The sequence below is a fragment of the Leptodactylus fuscus genome, chromosome 3 (genome assembly GCF_031893055.1).
Source record: "Leptodactylus fuscus isolate aLepFus1 chromosome 3, aLepFus1.hap2, whole genome shotgun sequence".
In the NCBI taxonomy this organism is placed as follows: domain Eukaryota; kingdom Metazoa; phylum Chordata; class Amphibia; order Anura; family Leptodactylidae; genus Leptodactylus; species Leptodactylus fuscus.
This window is the reverse complement of record NC_134267.1, coordinates 146,637,390-146,659,931: the sequence shown is the minus strand read 5'-3', so window position 1 is coordinate 146,659,931 and position 22,542 is coordinate 146,637,390. Positions and strand designations below refer to the sequence as shown.

The 22,542-nt window shown below is 39.7% G+C and overlaps 1 protein-coding gene across 1 annotated transcript; it reads right to left on the bottom strand.

Moving 5' to 3' along the window:
* Nucleotides 1–384: 384 nt before the first annotated feature.
* Nucleotides 385–19,480, bottom strand: CHRNG (cholinergic receptor nicotinic gamma subunit). Its single transcript, XM_075266687.1, has 12 exons — nucleotides 19,441–19,480; nucleotides 16,884–17,023; nucleotides 12,003–12,047; nucleotides 11,463–11,572; nucleotides 9,215–9,370; nucleotides 8,692–8,789; nucleotides 7,686–7,886; nucleotides 7,315–7,429; nucleotides 3,666–3,780; nucleotides 3,005–3,215; nucleotides 2,782–2,915; nucleotides 385–567 (listed from the first exon to the last, which is right to left on the bottom strand). Exons 1-12 carry the CDS (start codon nucleotides 19,478–19,480, stop codon nucleotides 385–387), a joined length of 1,548 nt encoding a protein of 515 aa, XP_075122788.1.
* Between the last annotated feature and the right edge of the window lie 3,062 nt (nucleotides 19,481–22,542).

The window sequence follows — 22,542 nt, the reverse complement described above, 5'->3', positions numbered from 1 at the left end:
AAAAAAAAATGACATTGTATTAAAAACATTGTGTTCTTAAAAGTCATAAATTTAACATAAAGGTGTCAAAGGATTAAAAGTGATTTTTCCATGAATTTCTATCCTGCTTTTTCCATAAATACCATAAACTCATAGACCATAAACAAATACAGACACTTCTCTCAGGTGTCTTACATTCTCCAAGTATATAGATCACCTAGTCTAGACTTAAGTCATTATCCTGTATTCAAGTACACGCAAGTGCCCATAACACATCAAGTATGTGTGACCATCTATTAATGACCCAACCTATGAATAGCTCTACAGGTTCACAGTCTTTAGTACAGGAGGTAGACTTATAACAAGGCTCATGTGCAGATATCTTCCAATGATACAGTATCGCTTTCAGGTAGAGTCTTGGGGCTGTGGCAGATACAGTTTTGGATCTCCAGGGAAAGGCTGTGCTGGCGCTTGATTGTAGTGACCAGCCAAGAAGGTTCCAATGGACCCAAGGATGAACAATGAGAACATGATCAAGAAACACACTCTGTCTATTACCCGACCAATTAAAATCCATTCTTCATTCTCCTAGAAACATGAAACACAATCAGCCAAATTGTTTTACAGGTAAGGGGTTGATCACACTTGTGCCCATGTCCGCCCTGTGTCATCCCAAAGGGTTTCCGTCCTCAGCTCTGGTGATACTGGACAGGTGACGGCGTCCCAGTGGTCAGTTTTAAAACCCATTCATTTTTGACCGGACACAAAGTAGGACACGCAGGACTTTGTGTCCGGCCAAAAAATAAATGGTTTCCCTGCGGAGAGGCTGCATACGGACACAGGCGGTTATCTTTAAAAACCCTTCCAAATGAATGCGTTTTAAAGCTGACTGCCGGGAAGCCGCCCTCTGTCTAGTTTTGCCAGAGCTGAGGACGGAAACCTGGCGGAATGAGACAGTGCGAACACAGGTGCAAGTGTGAACACCCCGCCAATGTGTTCATAAATATGTCTATAATAGAAAAGCAACTATAGTGGTTGTCATGTTTTTGAGAAAATGCTAAAACTCAGAATTTGTCATTATTATCAATCAATAACCTTAATAAGAGTTGTCTAGGGGATTTATCAGGTGAGTGTATACATTGCTTTTTTATTTTATACTATTTCCTGAGTGTACTTAACACTTAACATGATACTAATACGTGTAATCATTCTTAAAGGAGTATTTCCTTTTCAGTATTTTTGTCTATTGCATCTATGCTTTAAATATTTGATAACTTTACCTATTTCCATAACTCTTGTACAAGTGAATGAAGAGACGTATGCTTGGGCTGCCCTTTTTCATTCATTTTAGCAAACAGATGTGGACCTTTATCTGTTTCTAGGCTGTATCTCTAGTGACCGCAGCCCGGAGGATCATGTCACAGCTATATTCCACCCCTGGGACAGTGCCATGATCAGCTCAGTTGCTTTACAGAGGGGATTTGAGTTTTATTTGTTCACATAAGTCAGTGGTCCTCTAAGTGGCTGAACTCAGCTTAGGAGCCACATGTGGCTTGTGACCCTCATCTATGTGACTTGCCATAGAAGCCCTAAGTTATGGCCATAAGTACTGGCTACATAAATATTGACAATATTGGAAAGGTATCCGAACCTTTTACCAGTGGATGGAATAATATAATAGTAGACTTATAGTATAATATCTGCAAATGTTTGCAATTTCATAAATTATTTCTCCAAGTTTACTTCTTTTTTTAAATTAAATATGGCTGTCAACCACCAGGCCAAGTAGTGATATAACCTGTGGCAGGAGTCTACATGCATCTTCCAGCCAGTGATCTTATGGCACATTGGTAGTGCCTATGTCATCGACCCTAATAATTGTATGTAATGGTCTCTCAACTACTGTACCCAAGGACTTACTATTACATCTGGGAATGGAATAATAAAGTTATAGTTTTAGCATCAATTGCTGAGAATTCAAAGGGGATAACAAATATGTCTGTACTTCCTCTTAACACTTTTGCATAAAAATAGATCTTTTAACTAGAACCAGAACAGAAAAGTGTCAATATCTGTAAGTACAAGAAACATTAAGACTCCTGGTCAGCTAACAGCATCAGAGAGCGACCAAGAGAAATCATTACCAAACTTAGAAAAAGTTTGACAAATGTTACATGAAAATCTTATTGATTTATCTTATTCATATAGTGCCAACATATTCTGCGGCACTTTCAAGACATTGTCATTACTCACATTCTAAATCAGAATGCCTGTGAAGTGTGGGAGCAAACCAATGCACATCCAAGGAGAACATACCAACTCCTTGTTGTTGTCCTTGGTTGGATTTGTACTTAGGACCACAGTGATACAAGGTGACAGTGCTGGACATCATGCTATTTTTTTTTTTTTATTAAAGCATATAGCCATGCCAAAAATGAGTCTTTGATTATATACTTATTATTTCTAAAATGCTTAAAATACTATATATTTATAATAGATCCAAACAGGTTGTTCATGTTCAATAGATCTGTGTATAAGCAAGGGGCCACACAGTGGCTCAGTGGTTAGCACTGCAGCCTTGCAGTGCTGGAGTCCTGGTGTTCAAATCCCACCAAGGGCACAAAACCATCTGCAAGGAGTTTATATGTTCCCCCTGCGTTTGCATGGATTTCCATCCCATGTTCCAAAAAAGACATACTGACAGGGAAAAAATGTACATTGTGAGCTCTATGTGTGGCTCACAATCTACAAAAACAAAAAAAGATATGTGGAGAAAACAAGACTATAGATGTACAGACTTACACTTTTAAACTCATTCTTTTCTCTGGTGGTCCTTGCTATGTGGTTACAAGCTTCCACTGTGTCTCGTATCTCTGGAGCAGCCTGGCTCAGACTGTGAATGAGGTCTTGTACATTGCCATTCTCCATTCCTTTCCCTTAAATAAAAATAATATATATTTAATATAATTCTTTGTTTCATAGTTTCAAATTTCAGCTAAATTCAGCGCATGAAAAAAAAACCTACCAATTTTTTCTAACACAATCTTCATGAGTCCATCTCTTTGTCTCTGTTTCTCAAACATAAGTTCACTCCGTGGTTTCTTCAACATGTATTCATCAGCCTTTATTATCAGCCCAAGTGAACTGCTTCGACGTGTAAGCGGAGCAGGTTCAGGGGCCAGGTCACTTCGACGGAGATGCATTTTAAGAAGTCGTGGCAGCTTTCTCAGAAAGAGCTAAGCACAAAAAATAATTGTAAGTATAGAATGTGATGATAGATACAGATCAAGGTCAAGGACCAGGTAATGATGTATACTGTATATGCTATATATGACAACACTGAAAATGCAGATGTAATCGTAGCCTTATGTACAGGTACATGTATTAGGGAGATGTGATTCATCAGTATAGTTTTTAACATACTACACTTTTTTATGTAATATAGTTGTTAATGACATAAAGATTTATATATGATATAATTTTTAATAGTGTAAAGTTTTACTTTAAGAAATGTTCTAAACACTGAAACAGCGGAAATACAGAACTGGCTCAAAGATTTCTCAAAAGTGTATCATACTATGTTTCAAATGGTAAAAACTTTACACCAAAGTATCTTTTTCATCATTAAGTCATGTAGTTTCCCATAATAGCATGCACCCAGTAACACAACAAATGCTCCCTCATACCTCTCTTACACCACTGGACATGCTGTGAGTGTTTGGGGTGCGGAGAGAAACGTTTAATACAACAACAGCATTAACTACGATGGTGATAGTGACCACTATAAGAAATGTTAAATACCTATAAAATGGGAAAAATGACAATTAACGAACAGTATTGATAATTACACATATATGTTGAAAAATCACCAAAACTGAATCATAGTGGGTAAGTACTGGATAAACCAGGGAAAAAGTAGAACGCGCTCACTCGGACCAATTTAAAAACAATTATTGCAGTTTATTCAGATGACGCGTTTCGGGGTTTACTTGGAGTCACACAGGATTCCACCCCTTCATCAGGTCTAACGCATGCGTGGAGTGCCGACCTCGCGATGGCAGCGAGGCTTGGCACAAAGCGTGCGTTAATTTCGCGGCTTTTCTGTAGATTTAAAAGATGCTGACCAGCGTGCAACCAACATTGCATGCTGTTCAGCAGAATAATTCAAGGTATTTATATGTATATCTTAATTTAACCTATCTTTGGCTATATTTCAATTTATGTTCTAATAGACTAGATTGACTTTCCTTAGGAACTCTACACTACTTAAGGGCTAGTTCACACGTGGGCAAAGGGGAGGTTTTTGACAGCGGAATTCGCTTCAAAAACCTCTCCTTTAACATGGTGGTCTATGTAGACCACTAGCTTTTTTTTTCTTCCTAGCGTTTTCCGCCTGAAGAAGCGACATGACCTTTCTTCAGGCGGAAAACGCCTGAAGAATTGCATAGAAGTGAATGGGAGGCGAAAACCGCGCGGTAAAAAACCGCACGGTTTTTTGCACACAAAACCGCGCGGTTTTTTGCAAAAAAACGCGCGGTTTTCACTTGCAGTTTCTATAGCACATATAGGAAAAAAAAACCCTAGCGAAAACCGCTAGCGAAAACCGCGTCAAAAACCTCGTCAAAAACCGCGTGGAATGCAAAAAACAGCGTCAAAAAAACTCCTCGAGGTTTTTTACCTCGCACAAATAAGCTAGGCGGTTTTCACGTGTGAACTGACCCTTATATATATCTTTTTTACTGGTATGTATGTATATGTGTATATATGTGTATACACACAGTATGTATATAAGGATGGTGAAAACTACCTAATATATGGAAGTCTTTTATTGTCTGGAAAGCTTTTTATATGACATATGTTCTCTAAGGGCAATTTAACCCATCTAGACAAGGGGTCCTACCTGTTACATCTAACCAGTTAATATTTCTAAGTGCGATAAATATGACAATATATGGACCAAATTGTTAACTAGAACTACCTTTGAATTGAATTTATGAAAAAGAAGTTCTTTTTATGATTTTTATGATTTTGTTTACGATTTTTTACTTGTTAAAAATTCTTTTAGTGTAAAATATATATTTTCTGCATGTATCTTTTTAGATCTGATGAAGGGGTGGAATCCTGTGTGACTCCAAGTAAACCCCGAAACGCGTCATCTGAATAAACTACAATAATTGTTTTTAAATTGGTCCGAGTGAGCGCGTTCTACCTTTTCCCTGGTTTATCCAGTACTTACCCACTATGATCTTCGACCTCTGGTCGTGAGTTCAACGCTGCCATTGTATACTCGGCATATCTTGAAAGAGATTTTATTTACCTAAAATTGTTTTTTTTTTCCACTAAGGCGAACTATTCCTGCTATTTCCAAGATCTAAAAGGAAGCGCGGTTTTTCTTGTCTATTTTTCTGTACAAAACTGAATCATATAATTGTACAATGTTATCTAAGCTTCATTACTTAGCATTACTTAGAAGGTGAGTCTGTTTATAAAGTATAAAAGTATATATATATATATATATATATATATATATATATATATATATATATACACTCACCGGCCACTTTATTAGGTACACCATGCTAGTAACGGGTTGGACCCCCTTTTGCCTTCAGAACTGCCTCAATTCTTCGTGGCATAGATTCAACAAGGTGCTGGAAGCATTCCTCAGAGATTTTGGTCAATATTGACATGATGGCATCACACAGTTGCCGCAGATTTGTCGGCTGCACATCCATGATGCGAATCTCCCGTTCCACCACATCCCAAAGATGCTCTATTGGATTGAGATCTGGTGACTGTGGAGGCCATTGGAGTACAGTGAACTCATTGTCATGTTCAAGAAACCAGTCTGAGATGATTCCAGCTTTATGACATGGCGCATTATCCTGCTGAAAGTAGCCATCAGATGTTGGGTACATTGTGGTCATAAAGGGATGGACATGGTCAGCAACAATACTCAGGTAGGCTTTGGCATTGCAACGATGCTCAATTGGTACCAAGGGGCCCAAAGAGTGCCAAGAAAATATTCCCCACACCATGACACCACCACCACCAGCCTGAACCGTTACCGATACAAGGCAGGATGGATCCATGCTTTCATGTTGTTGACGCCAAATTCTGACCCTACCATCCGAACGTCACAGCAGAAATCGAGACTCATCAGACCAGGCAACGTTTTTCCAATCTTCAATTGTCCAATTTCGATGAGCTTGTGCAAATTGTAGCCTCAGTTTCCTGTTCTTAGCTGAAAGGAGTGGCACCCGGTGTGGTCTTCTGCTGCTGTAGCCCATCTGCCTCAAAGTTGGACGTACTGTGCGGCGTTCAGAGATGCTCTTCTGGCTACCTTTGGTGTAACGGGTGGCTATTTGAGTCACTGCTGCCTTTCTATCAGCTCGAACCAGTCTGGCCATTCTCCTCTGACCTCTGGCATCAACAATGCATTTCCGCCCACAGAACTGCCGCTCACTGGATGTTTTTTCTTTTTTGGACCATTCTCTGTAAACCCTAGAGATGGTTGTGCGTGAAAATCCCAGTAGATCAGCAGTTTCTGAAATACTCAGACCAGCCCTTCTGGCACCAACAACCATGCCACGTTCAAAGGCACTCAAATCACCTTTCTTCCCCATACTGATGCTCGGTTTGAACTGCAGGAGATTGTCTTGACCATGTCTACATGCCTAAATGCACTGAGTTGCCGCCATGTGATTGGCTGATTAGAAATTAAGTGTTAACGAGCAGTTGGACAGGTGTACCTAATAAAGTGGCCGGTGAGTGTATATATATATATATATATATATATATATATATATATATATATATATATATATATGTATATATATATATATATATATATATATATCTTGTGTTTCCCCGGGGTATACAGTATAAGACACCTTCCTTATGAAGTGGTGCCTGAGCAAAAAGGTCCCTAGCTTGTTTAGTTCCTGCAAATGTGTTTTCCTATCACTGTGTACTCTTACTATCCGTATTTGATCTCTGCCTAACCACTGTATTGACCCTGTGCTATCTGTGCTGTGCCTCATTACAGCTAGACACAAACTGTTTTGCCCTCGGCTTGCCCATTGAACAGCAAAAATGCTTAGTGATACACCTTACTTAATGCTAATCTTTTTTTTTTTTTTTCATTTTAAAATTAAAAAAACAAAACGTGTTTATCAGTTCAAAAGATATGGCTCCTGGCAAGCTGTATGTAAATGAGTTCTTATTATCCAAATGGGTGTTAACCTTTGATTTTCTCTGATAAAATAATAAGCTATAACTAAATTTCTACTGCAACTAAGTAGAATTAAAACACATACTTCAGGTAATACTTACTTCACTATGAGCGGTACAGCGGTGGACGTTTCTGGAATTTTTTTGGCTATCAAGAAGAGAAAGACAGTCTGAGCCAGCAAGATGTTAATGGATACTGTACATTTCTGACCTCCCGCTAAAAAAAAGATAATGAAAATCTGTTTATCCTTTTATTTTATAACAATTTATTTATTGAACTTCTAGATTTATTTTTCCATAAATAGTATATACATAATGCCATAGCACAATTCTGTTACCTATTATATGCTATTCTGTGCCCTTTTTACACCAGCTTCTCTGTGGTAACTACTTTAGTACAAGTGAATAAATTAACCCAAACAACCAAAAACAACCCCCCATGCTCGCGACAGTAGACTAATACTGAATGATACCTTTGGCAGGGAGGAAATAAACCAGGACACTAACAAACGAAATGAGGACACAGGGGACAATGATGTTGATGATGTAGAAGAGAGGCTTCCTCTGGATGATGAGATAGAAGACAATCGCCTGGTAATTGAGGTCATCTGGAGTATATCGCTGGTCTATAATCTTCTTGGCCGGCATGTGTTTTATTGCCCATTCCCCATTTTCTAAAAGAATTTAATTCCCAAAAAATTTAATAAGTCATTGTGTTTAAGAAATTTCCAGCAATTGGCTGTAACTGAAATTCTGTGAAATCATCACTTAATTTTAACTTGTTGGTCTATTTCTTGTCACAATCAAATACAACAAGCAAAGAAGAGCAAAAACTGTCAAGACCTAGGGACAGATATACCAAAGGGCCCAGTAAGTTAGGGGGCCCTTTTACATTAACAGTAACTTTTTACTGTCTATTACATTACATGTAAATGCCTTTGCTAATGAACTTCATGGCCAATGAATTTTGGTGGATTGTGGGGTACCCTATGTTGAGATAAAGGGAAAAAAAGAGGCCCATGAAGAGTAAAGGAGTTCTCAGCTGTCTGTGTTGCAAAACACATAAAGGAAGATTTATTGTTGTGGTTTTGACTTGAGCCCAGTATAAAATATGCTAAAAAAAAGGGGAGCATTTGTGAAGAACAAAAAATATAAATACTTAGACAAGTAGGTGTGACTTTCAGGAAAGGGGTGTATATTCAGTGGGAAATGGGTGTGGTTTAAATGTGCTATATTGCACCAACATTTTCATATAAAATTATCGCTCAGAGTAAGGCAACTAAAAGGTGGCAAAAATTTAGACAATCTAGACTAGATGAGCACAAACAGTAGAATATAAATTACTATTTATCTCAAGAAGCTGGAAACCGTTAGTAAGCAGGGGACAATCAAACATTAAATTAGGCCTAAACTAAAAGTTTGAGACTGAAGAAAACCATCTTGAGTGTTAAGATACAGAGTCTGTCTATAGCTTTGTACCTGTGAAAGCTTCTGGATCTATTTCTATCCATTCTATTGTCTCCCCCTCTTTCTGGGTCAGGAGCAATTCAATTTCATTGGCACTGTATGTCTGAGACCTAGGTAAAGAGTAGAATGTCACAATTGGAATTGGATGTCCCCTCTGTCTTCATACTCATGTACAATAACACATAACTCATTCTGTAAGTATTCTATAACTGTCACAAGGAACAATGTACTATTGAGAATCTACTGGTCTAAGATATTTTACTATTGGCCTTTACAATATGCGTTCCATTATTATAATTCAAGAATACAAAATTGTCCAGATTAATTTATCTATAGAGAAGTTCATATATTAAATATAACAGAACGAGGAAAGGCCCTGGTGGTTCACCCTGTATTATGACATGCACATAGGGGCTCTTTACTTATATCAATGTTCTTTTAAGGTTTTAGAATCTGGTATCTTATATACGGTATGTTCAGGAGGTTTACAGTTCAGTAAATAATACATTGAAACGATAGATATCCATTTACTTACTGAAAGACCATGGAACAATTCTGCCAATCAAAGGGGAAATATGTAACAACAATGGGGCAATCGCTTTGATAGATGGCAGGAGGCAACCAGTACATGGAACCATCATATGAAACCAAGGTGTTGGTATACAGAGCAATATTAAAGGTGCCATCCACACTGCAAATGTAGAAGATGAAAACTCCATTAATTCAGAATGTCTCCAACAATACATTTCTTAAATATTACATTTTGACATTTGCAATTGAAGAAAATGCTTGGTCAGAGATTTACTTTATTCCGGCAGATGTTCTCCAAGACTGTCTCAAGAGAAGATCTAGTGTAGAATATGAAAGCATCTATACTAATAATGTGGTCTGTCCGTACTCTGTCGCTGTACTAGATACCTGCCACTGTACTAGGACATCACACATATGTCCTGTTGTAAATCACGAACCAGTTCTGCCTGGTGGTTTCCCCAATGTTGACTCCCATAGCAAGAGTGAGTGACAATTAAAGAAAATATTCAGTCTATTCGCACGATGGAGACTCTGGTGGCTGAGCTTCACCAGGATGACGCCAGACATCTGCAGACTTGGCTTTTTTGGAACCATTTCTATTATTCTGCTGACTTCCGTTCCCTCTTCCCTTCTATGTCTCCTGTCTGATGTCACTCTGTCAGTTTTATTTGTCCTCTGTCCCCCTGGTTTTGCCTCGCAGCTTTCACTTACTATGGATTTACCTGATCTGTTGTTTTGTTTTGGTATGTCGGTTCAGCTGTGCCTGAATCATATGGTTTGTTCTGCTGTTTTTGTTTATCTTTGTATATTGGCTCTGCTGCGCCAAAGCCCTTCTGTTCCCTCCTTTTCCCCTCCCCTGCCCCCCCTACCCCTGCCTCTTTGATTACCATACGACATCCGCTCATCTTTGCCACCTCAGAGACTCATTCTAGTTGTGCCCCCTCTCTCCTTGTTCCCCTTCCCCTCCCCCCCAGCTTTTTCCTTTTTGTTGTGTAAAAATTCTTTGAAAAATTCCAATAAACTTTAATGTTAAAAAAAAAGAAGAAAATATTCAATTGGTAAATTCTAATGGCTTAAAATTTTTCAGAAGTCATATTCACCAAGCAGGTAAATTCAGTGACTAGCACACCCTGTAATTGGTAAGAAAATAGGCCATCTCTATCAATGCTGGCCCCCAGCCATGAAAAAAAAACTTTTAATGCTCCTGCTTATAACTAGCAATTACTGTAGCTCCTTGAAATAAATAAGTCCATCACCTGCTCAAGGATTATATAGTCCCAAAAGAGTGATGCCAAAACAGCTCTGAACCCCTCAGACTCCACAAGACCTCTGCATGTGTCCTGTGGTATCTGGCACCAAGACACTACCAGCAGATTCTTTAAGTTCTATAAGTTTTGAGATCTAGGACATTTAGAGGCCAAGTGCAAAGTTTGAACGGTATTTCACATTCCAAAAACTGTTCCTGGAAAATTTTTCAGTGTGGGACAGGGTACATTATTATGTTAAAAGAGACCACTTCCAATAGCGAATATTCTTCTTATTCCTACTTGGTCTGTAACAATATTTGTGATGGTGGTACATGGTACAAAGTTATATCCATATGTTTATTAACACCTCAGGTTTCCCAGCAGAACATTATAAAAAATCACGTTACCTTCCCTGGCTTGTGTTTTTCCCTTAGGTCATTGCTTACACAGATAACGTTATATTCACATCTGTGTTCTTTAATCCACTGTTCTGTTCCATCGTAGGAATAAAAGGATGGATTAAACAATAAAGATAGATTTCTCCTATGATGGGCAACAATGGATCCAGAGGGACCCATTGGTGGTAATCGGGTCCACCCGGTATCTGTTGTGTTCTCCTTGACATCAGGCTTGCAGGCCTTTTTTATCCATGATTACACCAACTCTGTGTTGGAGGCTCCAAATGCAGCTTCCGATGCAGATGTGATTGTAGTCATAGAAAAGTGCATGGACCAAGCCATCCAATGATTCGAAAAAAAATATGATTAATTAGCAAAATGCTTTGCAGCTATTATATGCAGCTGTTATATACACGGTTTTCTGACACCTTTGCATCATAGCCAGCATTAAGCTTTTTGTTAATTTGTGCTTACTATTGCATACCAGAAAAATCTCACGTTAATAGTCATATCCTTTAACATCTAGTTAAACAAGACCTCAAAACATCAAGAACAATCCACATAGCTTTTCTCACACTTTGCCTGGATGGTCTTGGATATTACTAACTTGTTAGCTAGGCCAATATCTGGAAGCCACACCATGGTGGAAGGAATACGTGTGATTTCAATGCCACCATATTCCGCAGGGTTCCAGTTTAGACGATAATCTGTCCATTGCTGAAAAGAGAGTAAAAGAAAAGATCATCGGGATCACACTTACAAGTTAATATGTACAATTGTGCTGGTTAATGTAAGGCTATGTGCACACTGCTCTTGTTTAGTCCATGGCTCTGGTCCATCTTTTTTTTTTTTTTTTTTTTTTACATTACAGTCAATAAAGGCAGATGCAGAAAGAATGTGATCCATCTCAATCCTTCATTTTATTCGTCTTCAGTATATTGTTCTGATCCTTTGATAGAACAACTTATTAACAACAGACTACAGAACAAAAGACTAAACAACAATGTAAAAGGAGCCCAACACGTGATACTTCAGTCCATGCATGTGGATACACACTAGTCAATGACTAATAATCCAGACTAGAATAATCAGAAAAATATAGATGTTACACACTGACACTTCCTGTGACAATATCTTGTTATCTTACCATTTCAACCCAAACATTGGTGGTCAAGGCCTCTTTTTTTTCGTTCTGGAGAGGAATTGGAAGAAAAAATTTGTACATCTCAAGTGAAAGACTACAAAGTCATCTATTGATAGAGTATGTTTATGACATCTAGTGATATAGTATACTCATGTAGTTTTATGGGTTACTAGCATGTCCTAGCATCCAATGAGTGCAGGTAAGGTAAGAATTTCTCAAATTCCAGACACCATTTTACAGTTTACCATATATATATATATATATATATATATATATATATATATATATATATTCTACATTAAACAGCGAGTAAATTCCAAATACATTGAAGGGAATCTATAATAATTACACAATACCTACAATGATATTCTGGCTCTGAAAAAGTGTGATTCTTACATGTTTTATGCCCTGTTTGCCACTTTTCCAAAAATACATAAACTATAGCTCAGATCTACATCAGGATTGTGCAAGGAAGGAACATGTAACATGTGCGTAATGTACTATATGTCTTTCAACCACTTGCGGCCTTGCAGTCACAGCATTTGGGTGGATAGGGGGCGTTATCACCCCACCCCCACCCTCAGATCACCAGTGATGAGATTGTGGGGTCCAATGGTTTGCTAGGGCAGCCAGGAAGCCAGTCAACGGCCTCCCAGATGCCTTCCCTATTGCACATAGTTATATTGAGTGTGATGCTTTGCAAAACTGAAGTATTGCAGTACATTGCACTGGGCATCAAGAGATTCCAGGTTCCGGTCCACTTCTGGAACAGAAAAAAGATTAAACAAGAAAAGTATAAAAGAAAGTGTAAACATTTAATTATAAAAAGTTTAAAAAAAACTATTTATAATTTAAAAAGGCATAATGTCAACAAAATAATAATATTAGGTACCCCACATGTTCGTATAAGTCCACACTACCCCAAAATAGTGTCATTTATCCTGCACAGTGAACACTGTAATAAAAATAAATCGTAGTGTGCAAGTAAATGTATTGTGTCACCCTGCCTTCCTAAAAAATAGTACTCTATTAGTCTTTTAGTCTATTATGGTCTAGTTATGTTTTGCGATCAAAGTATACACAGATCTGAAATCTGGGACATGTTATAGTTATAACAAGCTCTGTACATTAACCTAATGAGGAAACTAAATATCCATATTGCAGTATATAAGTGACAGCCTGCTGAATTGTGAATAAAGTTCTGGACATAAATACAGTCGGCCATGATGATTATAAAATGGTACATTGGAGCAAACTTACTAATCTCCCTATATTATAAAAATGAATTTCTGTCTGTCTGTCTGTCTGTCTGTCTGTGCTCTAATGCGAACCAAACGACTGGACCGATCTTCACCAAATTTGGTACAGAGATACTTCAGGTATCCGGGAAGGTTTAAGACGAGACTCCAACTCACTCGGACGTACCATTGCTGAGATACAGCATTTCAAACACAGTGCCCCCCCCTTAGCCAATACAAACCTGCAAGACTTTCACTCATATTCCAACTGCAATACACATGGTCACTCCACATGCACAATACAACACTGATATCCAAGCTGAGATACACGCATCAGAGGATTAGATACACAGATCAGCAAACAGTATCACACTGCAGAAGATTAGATACACGCATCTGCACACAGTCCCACAAACCAGAGGATTAAATACGCACTTCTGCACACAGTTCCACACACTGAAGGATTTGATATACGTGCGTCTGCACACAGTTCCACATGCCGAAGGATTAGATACACGCGTCTGCACAAAGTACCACACCCCAGGGGATTGGATACATGCGTCTGCACACAGTACCACATGCCAAAGGATTGGATACACGCATCTGCACACAGTTCCACGCACCAGAGCATAAGATTTGCACGTCTGCACACAGTAGCACATGTCGTCGGATTAGATACGCGCGTCTACACACAGTTCCACACTCCAGAGGATTAGATACGCGCGTCTGCAGACAGTTGTACACGCCATAGGATTAGATACACGTGTCTACACACAGTTCAACACACCAGAGCATAAGATATGCACATCTGCACACAGTACCACATGCCGCAGGATTAGATATGTGTGTCTACACACAGTTCCCCACGCCGTAGGATTAGATACGCGCCTCTTCACACAATACCACACAGGGGAGGATTAGATACGTGTGTCTGCACACAGTACCACACTTTGGAGGATTAGATATATGCCTCTGCACACAGTACCACAAGTCAGAGAATTAGATGTGCGTCTCAGCACACAGTACCACACGGGGGAGGATTAGATACGCTCATCTGCACATAGTACCACATGCCAGAGGATTAGATACGCGCATCTGCACACAGTACCACACAGGAGAGGATTAGATACGCACATCTGCACACAGTACCACATGCCAGAGGATTAGATACACACATCTGCACACAGTACCACACGCCATAGGATTAGATACGCGCGTCTGCACACAGTACCACATGCCGTAGGATTAGATACGCGCGTCTACACACAGTTCCACACGCAATAGGATTAGATACACACCTCTTCACACAATACCACACAGGGGAGGATTAGATACGTGTGCCTGAATACAGTACCACACTTTGGAGGATTAGATACATGCCTCTGCACACAGTACCACAAGCCAGAGAATTAGATACGCATCTCAGCACACAGTACCACACAGGGAGGATTAGATACGTGCGTCTGCACACAGTAGCCCACGCCAGAGGATTAGATATACGCGTCTGCACACAGTAACACATGCCGTAGGATTAGATACGTGCGTCTACACACAGTTCCACATGCCGCAGGATTAGATACGTGCCTCTTAACACAATACCACACAGGTGAGGATTAGATACTTGTGTCTGCACACAGTACCACAAGCCAGAGAATTAGATACATGTCTAAGCACACAGTACAACACGGGGAGGATTAGATACGCGCGTCTGCACAAAGTACCACATGCCTCAGGATTAGATATGTGCCTCTTCACACAATACCACACAGGGGAGGATTAGATACGTGTGTCTGCACACAGTACCACACTTTGGAGGATTAGATATATGCCTCTGCACACAGTACCACAAGCCAGAGAATTAGATACGCGTCTCAGCACTCAGTACCACACGCCAGAGGATTAGATACGCGCATCTGCACATAGTACCACATGCCGTAGGATTAGATACACGCGTCTACACACAGTTACACACGCCGTAGGGTTAGATACGTGCCTTTTCACACAATACCACACAAGGGAGGATTAGATACGCACATCTGCACACAGTTCAACACACCAGAGGATTAGATAAGTACGTCTGCACACAGTACTACATTCCGTAGGATTAGATACACGCGTCTGCTTACAGTTTCACATGCCAAACGATGAGATACGCACGTCTTCACACAGTTGTACACGCTATAGGATTAGATACATGCGTCTGCATACAGTACCACATGCTGTAGGATTAGATACGCATGTCTACACACAGTTCCACACGCCGTAGGATTAGATACGCGCCTCTTCACACAGTACCACACTTTGGAGGATTAGATACATGCCTCTGCACACAGTATCACATGCCAGATAATTAGATACGCATCTCAGCACACACTACCACACTGGGGAGGATTAGATACGCGCATCTGCACAAAGTACCTCACGCCAGAGGATTAGATACACCTGTCTGCACACGGTACCACAACGCCAGAAGATTAGATACGCGCATCAGCACATAGTACCACATGCCGTAAGATTAGATATGCATGTCTGCACACAGTTTCACTTACCGGAGGATTAGATACGTGCTTCTTCACACAATGCCACACAGGGGAGGATTAGATACACACATCTGCACACAGTACCACACGCCGGAGGATTAGATATGTGCATCTGCAAACAGTACCACACCAACAAGGATTAGATACTTGAGTCTAAACACAGTAGTACACGGGGAAGGATTAGATACAGCTTTACTCCAGGTATCCATAACAACTGATCATAGGTTTTTCACTGATATCCAAAATGAGATACACACAATCACATGACGCTTATGGACATACACACAAACCACATACAAAATACACCAGTGCAAAATTGGACATTTCTTATGGGGCCACTACACAAACATAAAATGTAATATACCCGTGCGAAGCCGGGTCCTCCCTCTAGTTCTTTATAAAAGTTTGACAATGCAATGCTAGACTAGACCGTCTTTAAATGTCCAGATTTATCACAGTGTCTGATGCTGGATGATAAATCATAAATCTGTTATTAGACTGTCTAGTTTTCTTCTGTCATCACCTTCTATTATTCGTTGCAGTTCACACCAAAAAATTGTGGTGCACGTTTGGCACGCAGTGTCACAACTTAACCCCAGATTAACACCAATTTCCACTAAGCTGCGCCTTTTTCTCACAAAACCACAACCCTTTTTGTTTCTCAAATTTTTCAAGTGAAATACTCCCTAGTGAAAAAATATCCCAACCAAGTACCCTCAAAATAACAATGTTAATAAATGTTAACAAAAGAAGGCCAACCTCTGTCAACTGTTATGTAACGGCCCTCTTATTACCCGCACATGTAGTATAATGGACCCCTCAGTGCCATCACATGTCATATAATGGTGCCAGTGGTGCCCCTACATGTAGTATAAAGGCCCTCACACTCAATAGAATGGACCCACAGTGCTCCACATGTAATATAATGGCTCCCATGGAGCTCCACATGTAATATAATGGCCTTCACAGTATCCACACACTGTATCCACCCATAATGAATACTCGTACAGCAATTTGAAAGCTACTAGTCAATATTTTTACAGGATTTACCTCTAGTCAAAATTTTTACAGGATTTCAACTAAGCTTCTGCACAGATAGCACATACCAATGAGATGAGATTTGTAAGGGTTAATTTAAGGCTGACACTGATAATGTCTCCACCCTGTTTTGCTGGACGCAGTTCCTTGTTGTAGTTCTTCATCAGATTGCTGAGAAGCCTCTCTTCTTCACTGAGACCTAAAACCACTGGGATGAAAAGAAAAGGGACAGTCACAAGTCTACAGAAACGTCACAGACAGGATTACAATATAATCTGATTCCACATTTATTCTAAATCCTATATAAAGAATAATCATCCATATAGACTGCCTGTATAAAACGTACACCACCTAATGGGTAACCTACCGTAGTTGCGCTAAAATTTTGGTCCACAATGGGGGGAATTTATTAACAGTCTTGTGCAGTTTTCTCTTGCAAAAATGTGCCACTTTCTCCATTTTCTGATGTGCTCACCACTTTTAAGAAATGTAGGCAAAATATGGTGGAGGTCAAGGCAGGTAGGGGTCCGACTTCTCAGCCCAACAGATTTACTAGAACTCATGACTAACATAGTTTCTGACTTGGCTACATTTCAATTTTGGTGCATGGGACCTCACAAGATGCACCAGAATTATTAATGGGTTGGAGCCTCGTAATCATTTGGACAATGAATTAAGACGGGAATAGGAAATGCCAAACTTAATAAATTCCTCCCAATGTCTCATCACAAGCCATGCCTCCATTTCACTATATAACACCCCTTCCATGTAGGCCATGGCCCTTGTTGAGCTAGGTGGAATAATTCCCTAATACTAGATGCAACATCTAGACACATTCACATGAATAAATTTGCCGCCACGTTATCCACCTAAGCAACCTGTGCCTTGCGACCATTACTGGGAAGTGGCCATACATGCTTGTTTGTATATAAGGGGAATAATAATGTTTTATTACCATAGTTGTTGAGATGTCTCATGGTACAGTATAGATGGTGACGATATATTCACAGATTTTACTCTAACATATGCATTTTCACATAGTAGCTCTATTGAACATAGCACGCTGATAAAGGTTTACATCTCTATCATATCCCAAAGGGCAACTAAAAGAGTGGAAAAATAAAATAATGCTGTCAACCCTCAAGAGCAGCGCTCTCTGGGATCAGAATTTAGAAACCAAGGACCATTAAGTACTCATTCATTCCACTATCAGCTAATGTGTCTATGTCTTTATAAGCCATGTAGGTAAAAGGAAACATTAAATAGGTTTTCATTTTCACAGCTATTTTATTTCCCATTATCCTCTTTGGGACTCTGGGGCACAGACATGTAAAGGGTTAATCTTACGTATCCTGAAAAAAGTTGTACATTTGTGCCAAATCCCATAATATATTTATGAAATACCCTATTAATATTCCATAAATGTCAGTGGTAGGAAAAATGCCCAAGGACACAAATAGCAAATGCCATAGAAATCAATGGATTTGCTACAGGAAATCTACCATCATTACCTGCGGCGCTTTTCAGTACCTGCAAAGTGGATGGGATCTTGGCTAATCCCTTCCACACATTGCATAAAAATATCTGCAGCAGGAATGCTGCAGTTTCAATAACCGTCAGGGTTGTTGTTTTTTTTAAATCGTAGCATGTCAATTATACCTATGGAAACCTTGCCATACAGCCGTTTGTTAGTAGTTAGCTGTTCTTTGGAAATATTACAAACCATATTATCATGCAACAAATAAGCACTATAACTGACATAATAGGAGTTTATAGTGTGTTGTCAAGGAGTATGGTGGAATATTATCATGCAACAAATCTCAGCAGAATCAAAGAGTACATAGGGATCGGTGCAGAGACAAGGAGTACATAGGGACCAATGCAGAGACCAGGAGTACATAGGGACCGATGCAGAGACAAGGAGTACATAGGGACCGGGGCAGAGACAAGGAGTACATAGGGACCGGTGAAGAGACAAGGAGTACACAGGGACCGGTGCAGAGACAAGGAGTACATAGGGACCAATGCAGAGACAAGGAGTACATAGGGACCGGTGAAGAGACAAGGAGTACACAGGGACCAGTGCAGAGACAAGGAGTACATAGGGACCAATGCAGAGACAAGGAGTACATAGGGACCGGTGAAGAGACAAGGAGTACACAGGGACCGGTGCAGAGACAAGGAGTACATAGGGACCATTGCAGAGACAAGGAGTACATAGGGACCAATGCAGAGACAAGGAGTACATAGAGATCGGTGCAGAGACAAGGAGTACATAGGGACCGGTGCATAGACAAGGAGTACATAAGGACCGGTGCAGAGACAAGGAGTACATAGGGACCGCTGCAAAGACAAGGAGTACATAGGGACCAGTGCAGAGACAAGGAGCACATAAGGACCGGTGCAGAGTATTTTTCATTAACACCTGATTCAAATAAGGAAGCCCTAAGAACAAGCAGTAGTGTTGCTGAATACAATTTCATACATGAATACTTTATCCATTGTGATAATGTCGTTTTATGTGCATGCTAGTCCCACATATATTATTCTATTAAATTCTATACTGTATTCATCAGTCACAGATAGAAGTATTAAAAAGCAGTGAAGGATGAGGTGAAGGCCTACCTGTGAAGCACAGAGAGAGTAACACAACCATGCTGCCCATGCTTTCATCTCATGTCCTCTGTGTGGAGTGGATCAAACCTCTTGGCAATGTCTGGAATGGTTATTTTAGGGGCTGAGCAGACCTCTGGGACACTATCGCCAGCTGTCCCACAAATAGTCAGCTGTTGATACCAAAGAGGACAAAGGAAATAACAATGTCCTGCATTACTGAGACTGATGATAAGATCAGAAAGTGATAGGGAGCTTCTGCTGACAGCAGAGGGCTGCATTGTATTACAAAAAGTGCTCATGTACCGAATATTAGCGGGCATGAAGGGTTAGGATATTGACCAGAGGTGTGTATGGTATCAGTATACCTTAGGGCGATATTACACATCTGTGTTACTTACATTCTTCTTGAAACCACACAGGTCTTTTGCATTTTTGATCCATGTTAGTCATCGTCATTGGTGTGAAAAAATAAAAAGCTTCTACAATAATGCAAGTAAAAACAGGACGCACGTGTAATAACTCCCGTGTGCTTCGGTTTCACATAAGGAATTGTTATGGACAAATACCAATGTAGTTTTTGACAAAGTATTTTGAGCCAAAACCATGAGTGTATTAAAAATGAGAGATTCAATTTCTATTCCTGCTCCTTCCACTTCTGGCTTTGGTTCATAAAACTGCATCAAAAACTCTTTTAGCATTTTTCTAAAAAACTCCGTGAAAATGCCTTCACATTTTTTTTTAATAAATGAAAGATTTCCACAATCCCACCATTGTATGAAAATAAGGAACAATTTGCAATTTGTTGGTCACTGAAGGCCATTGTTACAGATGTAAAAATGACAAATGGCTAACTAATCTTTGCCTTGTAACTCAGGCTGGTTTGCCACTAATGGTGTGCACATATGATGAACACGACATATATCACAAAACATGTATGAAGTGTAACAAAAAGAGTGAAACACAACACGAAATATGCTGAATTGGACTTTTCCCCTATGTAACATCTCTTGTGTATGTGGCCACCTTTCCAGGCAACAGTGACATTATCTGATTTATCACTTTGGCATGGCTGTAATTGGATATTAATAATTGATAATTGCCGGATAATATTTTAATCTGACACACAAGGGAGGTTTCCAAGATTTCATGTAGATAAAACATTTTTTTAATTCCAATTTTATATGGCTTAAAAATACATATATTGTGAATAAAATTTGTAAAAAATTAAAAAAATAAAATAAAAGGTTAATATGAAACCATTTCCGGTAATTCAAGAACCTCAGACATGGAAGTTTAGAAGCAAGAGCAAAGCAACTCTAGTTACAAGTTTACGGCAAACCTGTTATCAGCTCTAGTGACCAAACCAAGTAATCTAGTGATAGAAATGGTGCCCTTGAATATATATATATATATATATATATATATATATATATGTATGTATATATATTGTAAGCCAATGACTAGTCAGGTAATGGAGGGGGTGTACATCTTACCCAGACTACTCAGGTGGGTGAGATGAGAAAACTCCAGGAATGTTTGTTCTCAGCAGACAACTTTTGTCTGCTGAGAATTTTGGTAAATGCTCAGCACTGGGCTGGATTTGGGGATGTCCCGGCAGGCATACGTGCGTAATACATTGAAAGCAATAGGGAAAAAAGCCTCCCATTGATTTCAATGGGGAGCACACATATGCCGGCTCCCATTCAAGTCAATGGGAGCTGCTTGTTACGTGCTCATTCTGAACCTGCTCATTCTGTGCCTCATGGAATAAATTGGGGGTGGCATTTTTTTCATTGGCAGAGCTACTTATTGTGTTATTGCAATAAGCAGATGCTGATAATTTTTACTCGCCAGTCCACGCTCCTGGCCTGGCCACCCTCTGCCGCCTCCTCTAGGTGGCACTACATTTATGTCACAATGCTGAAGAACGCTGCGAGGCTATGCACAACTTCCCTGTGTTCTTCAGCATTGGCTACAGTGCACCCTGGAGGCGGCAGTGGAGGGTTGCCAGGACTGGAGCATGGACAGTTGAGTAAAAATTATCAGCCACTGTTCTGTGTGGGGGTGAAGGGAATAAAGAGGGTTATATACTGCGGGTGGGCTTTAGAAAAGGGATCATATACTGTGTGGGGGGTAAAAAAGGGGGTCATATACTGTGTGGGGGGTCATAAAACGGGTCAGATACTGTGTGAGGGCCATAAAAAGATGTGACATAGCACCCAAGTTAAGCTAGGTTTTTTTTCCGAATTTTGACACACAGAACTCAAAAGGTTAGCCATCGCTATTTTAGAACATTGTGTTATGGAGAATATCTCAGTACATGATGGAAACGCCATAATTATTTAACTGACAGAATCATATACAACGCAATAGAAATTACTTTGTAGGGCCTCATACTAAAATATGGGAGCCATATTACAGCTTTGTGCAACTACGTATTGTATAGAGCCATAATATACCATCGCCCATATATATATATATATATATATATATATATATATATATATATATGCTGAGATTTAGTTTTTTCATAGGTAGTGGGGACATGAAGGGGCCCTAGATAAACTTTTTTACCCATAACAATTGGTGTGTGGATTATTCCCAGTGTAGTTGTAATAGATTTGGACACAGATTTTTAGCAACTGCGAAAATAAATGAAATATTAAAAATATACAACTATACAGACATTGTACTTTCTGTAAGTTATACACTTACTCAAAGTGCCTTGAATCTTGCTGCCCTCGGGGTACACAATGAGTTAAGTTGCTGGCACATGTTATGCCTCACTAGACAGCTGATGTTAGAAGTGTTTGTCTTCACAGGCCATCTGTTGGCTACAGAATAATGTGTGTCACTCAATCCTTCTGAAATTAGACGTTCCTATACACTCGATGAGAGCTTCCAGTTATCAACCGGATTCCCCCCAGTCTACACAGTGCACAGAATGGATTGTGAAAGCTTTGTTGGTATTTGTACTCATGTCACACAAACGCAAAGGTTTACATATTGGGCCTTCACGTCATACCAAGTACTTTCCACTAGGTGGCAACCTCAATCAATCTGAAAAGCAAGAACCAGGAATGATTGTCCCAAGGCGACGTGCACACCACC

What these genes read in the sequence shown, in the direction of transcription:
- CHRNG (XM_075266687.1), bottom strand. Translation starts at nt 19,480, where the DNA reads ATGGGCAGCATGGTTGTGTTACTCTCTCTGTGCTTCACAG. An exon ending in AATTGTTCCATGGTCTTTCA is followed by an intron (nt 8,790 to 9,214) that starts GTAAGTAAATGG and finishes CTCTTTACCTAG; the next exon opens with GTCTCAGACATACAGTGCCA. An exon ending in AGATCCAGAAGCTTTCACAG is followed by an intron (nt 7,887 to 8,691) that starts GTACAAAGCTAT and finishes AAATTCTTTTAG; the next exon opens with AAAATGGGGAATGGGCAATA.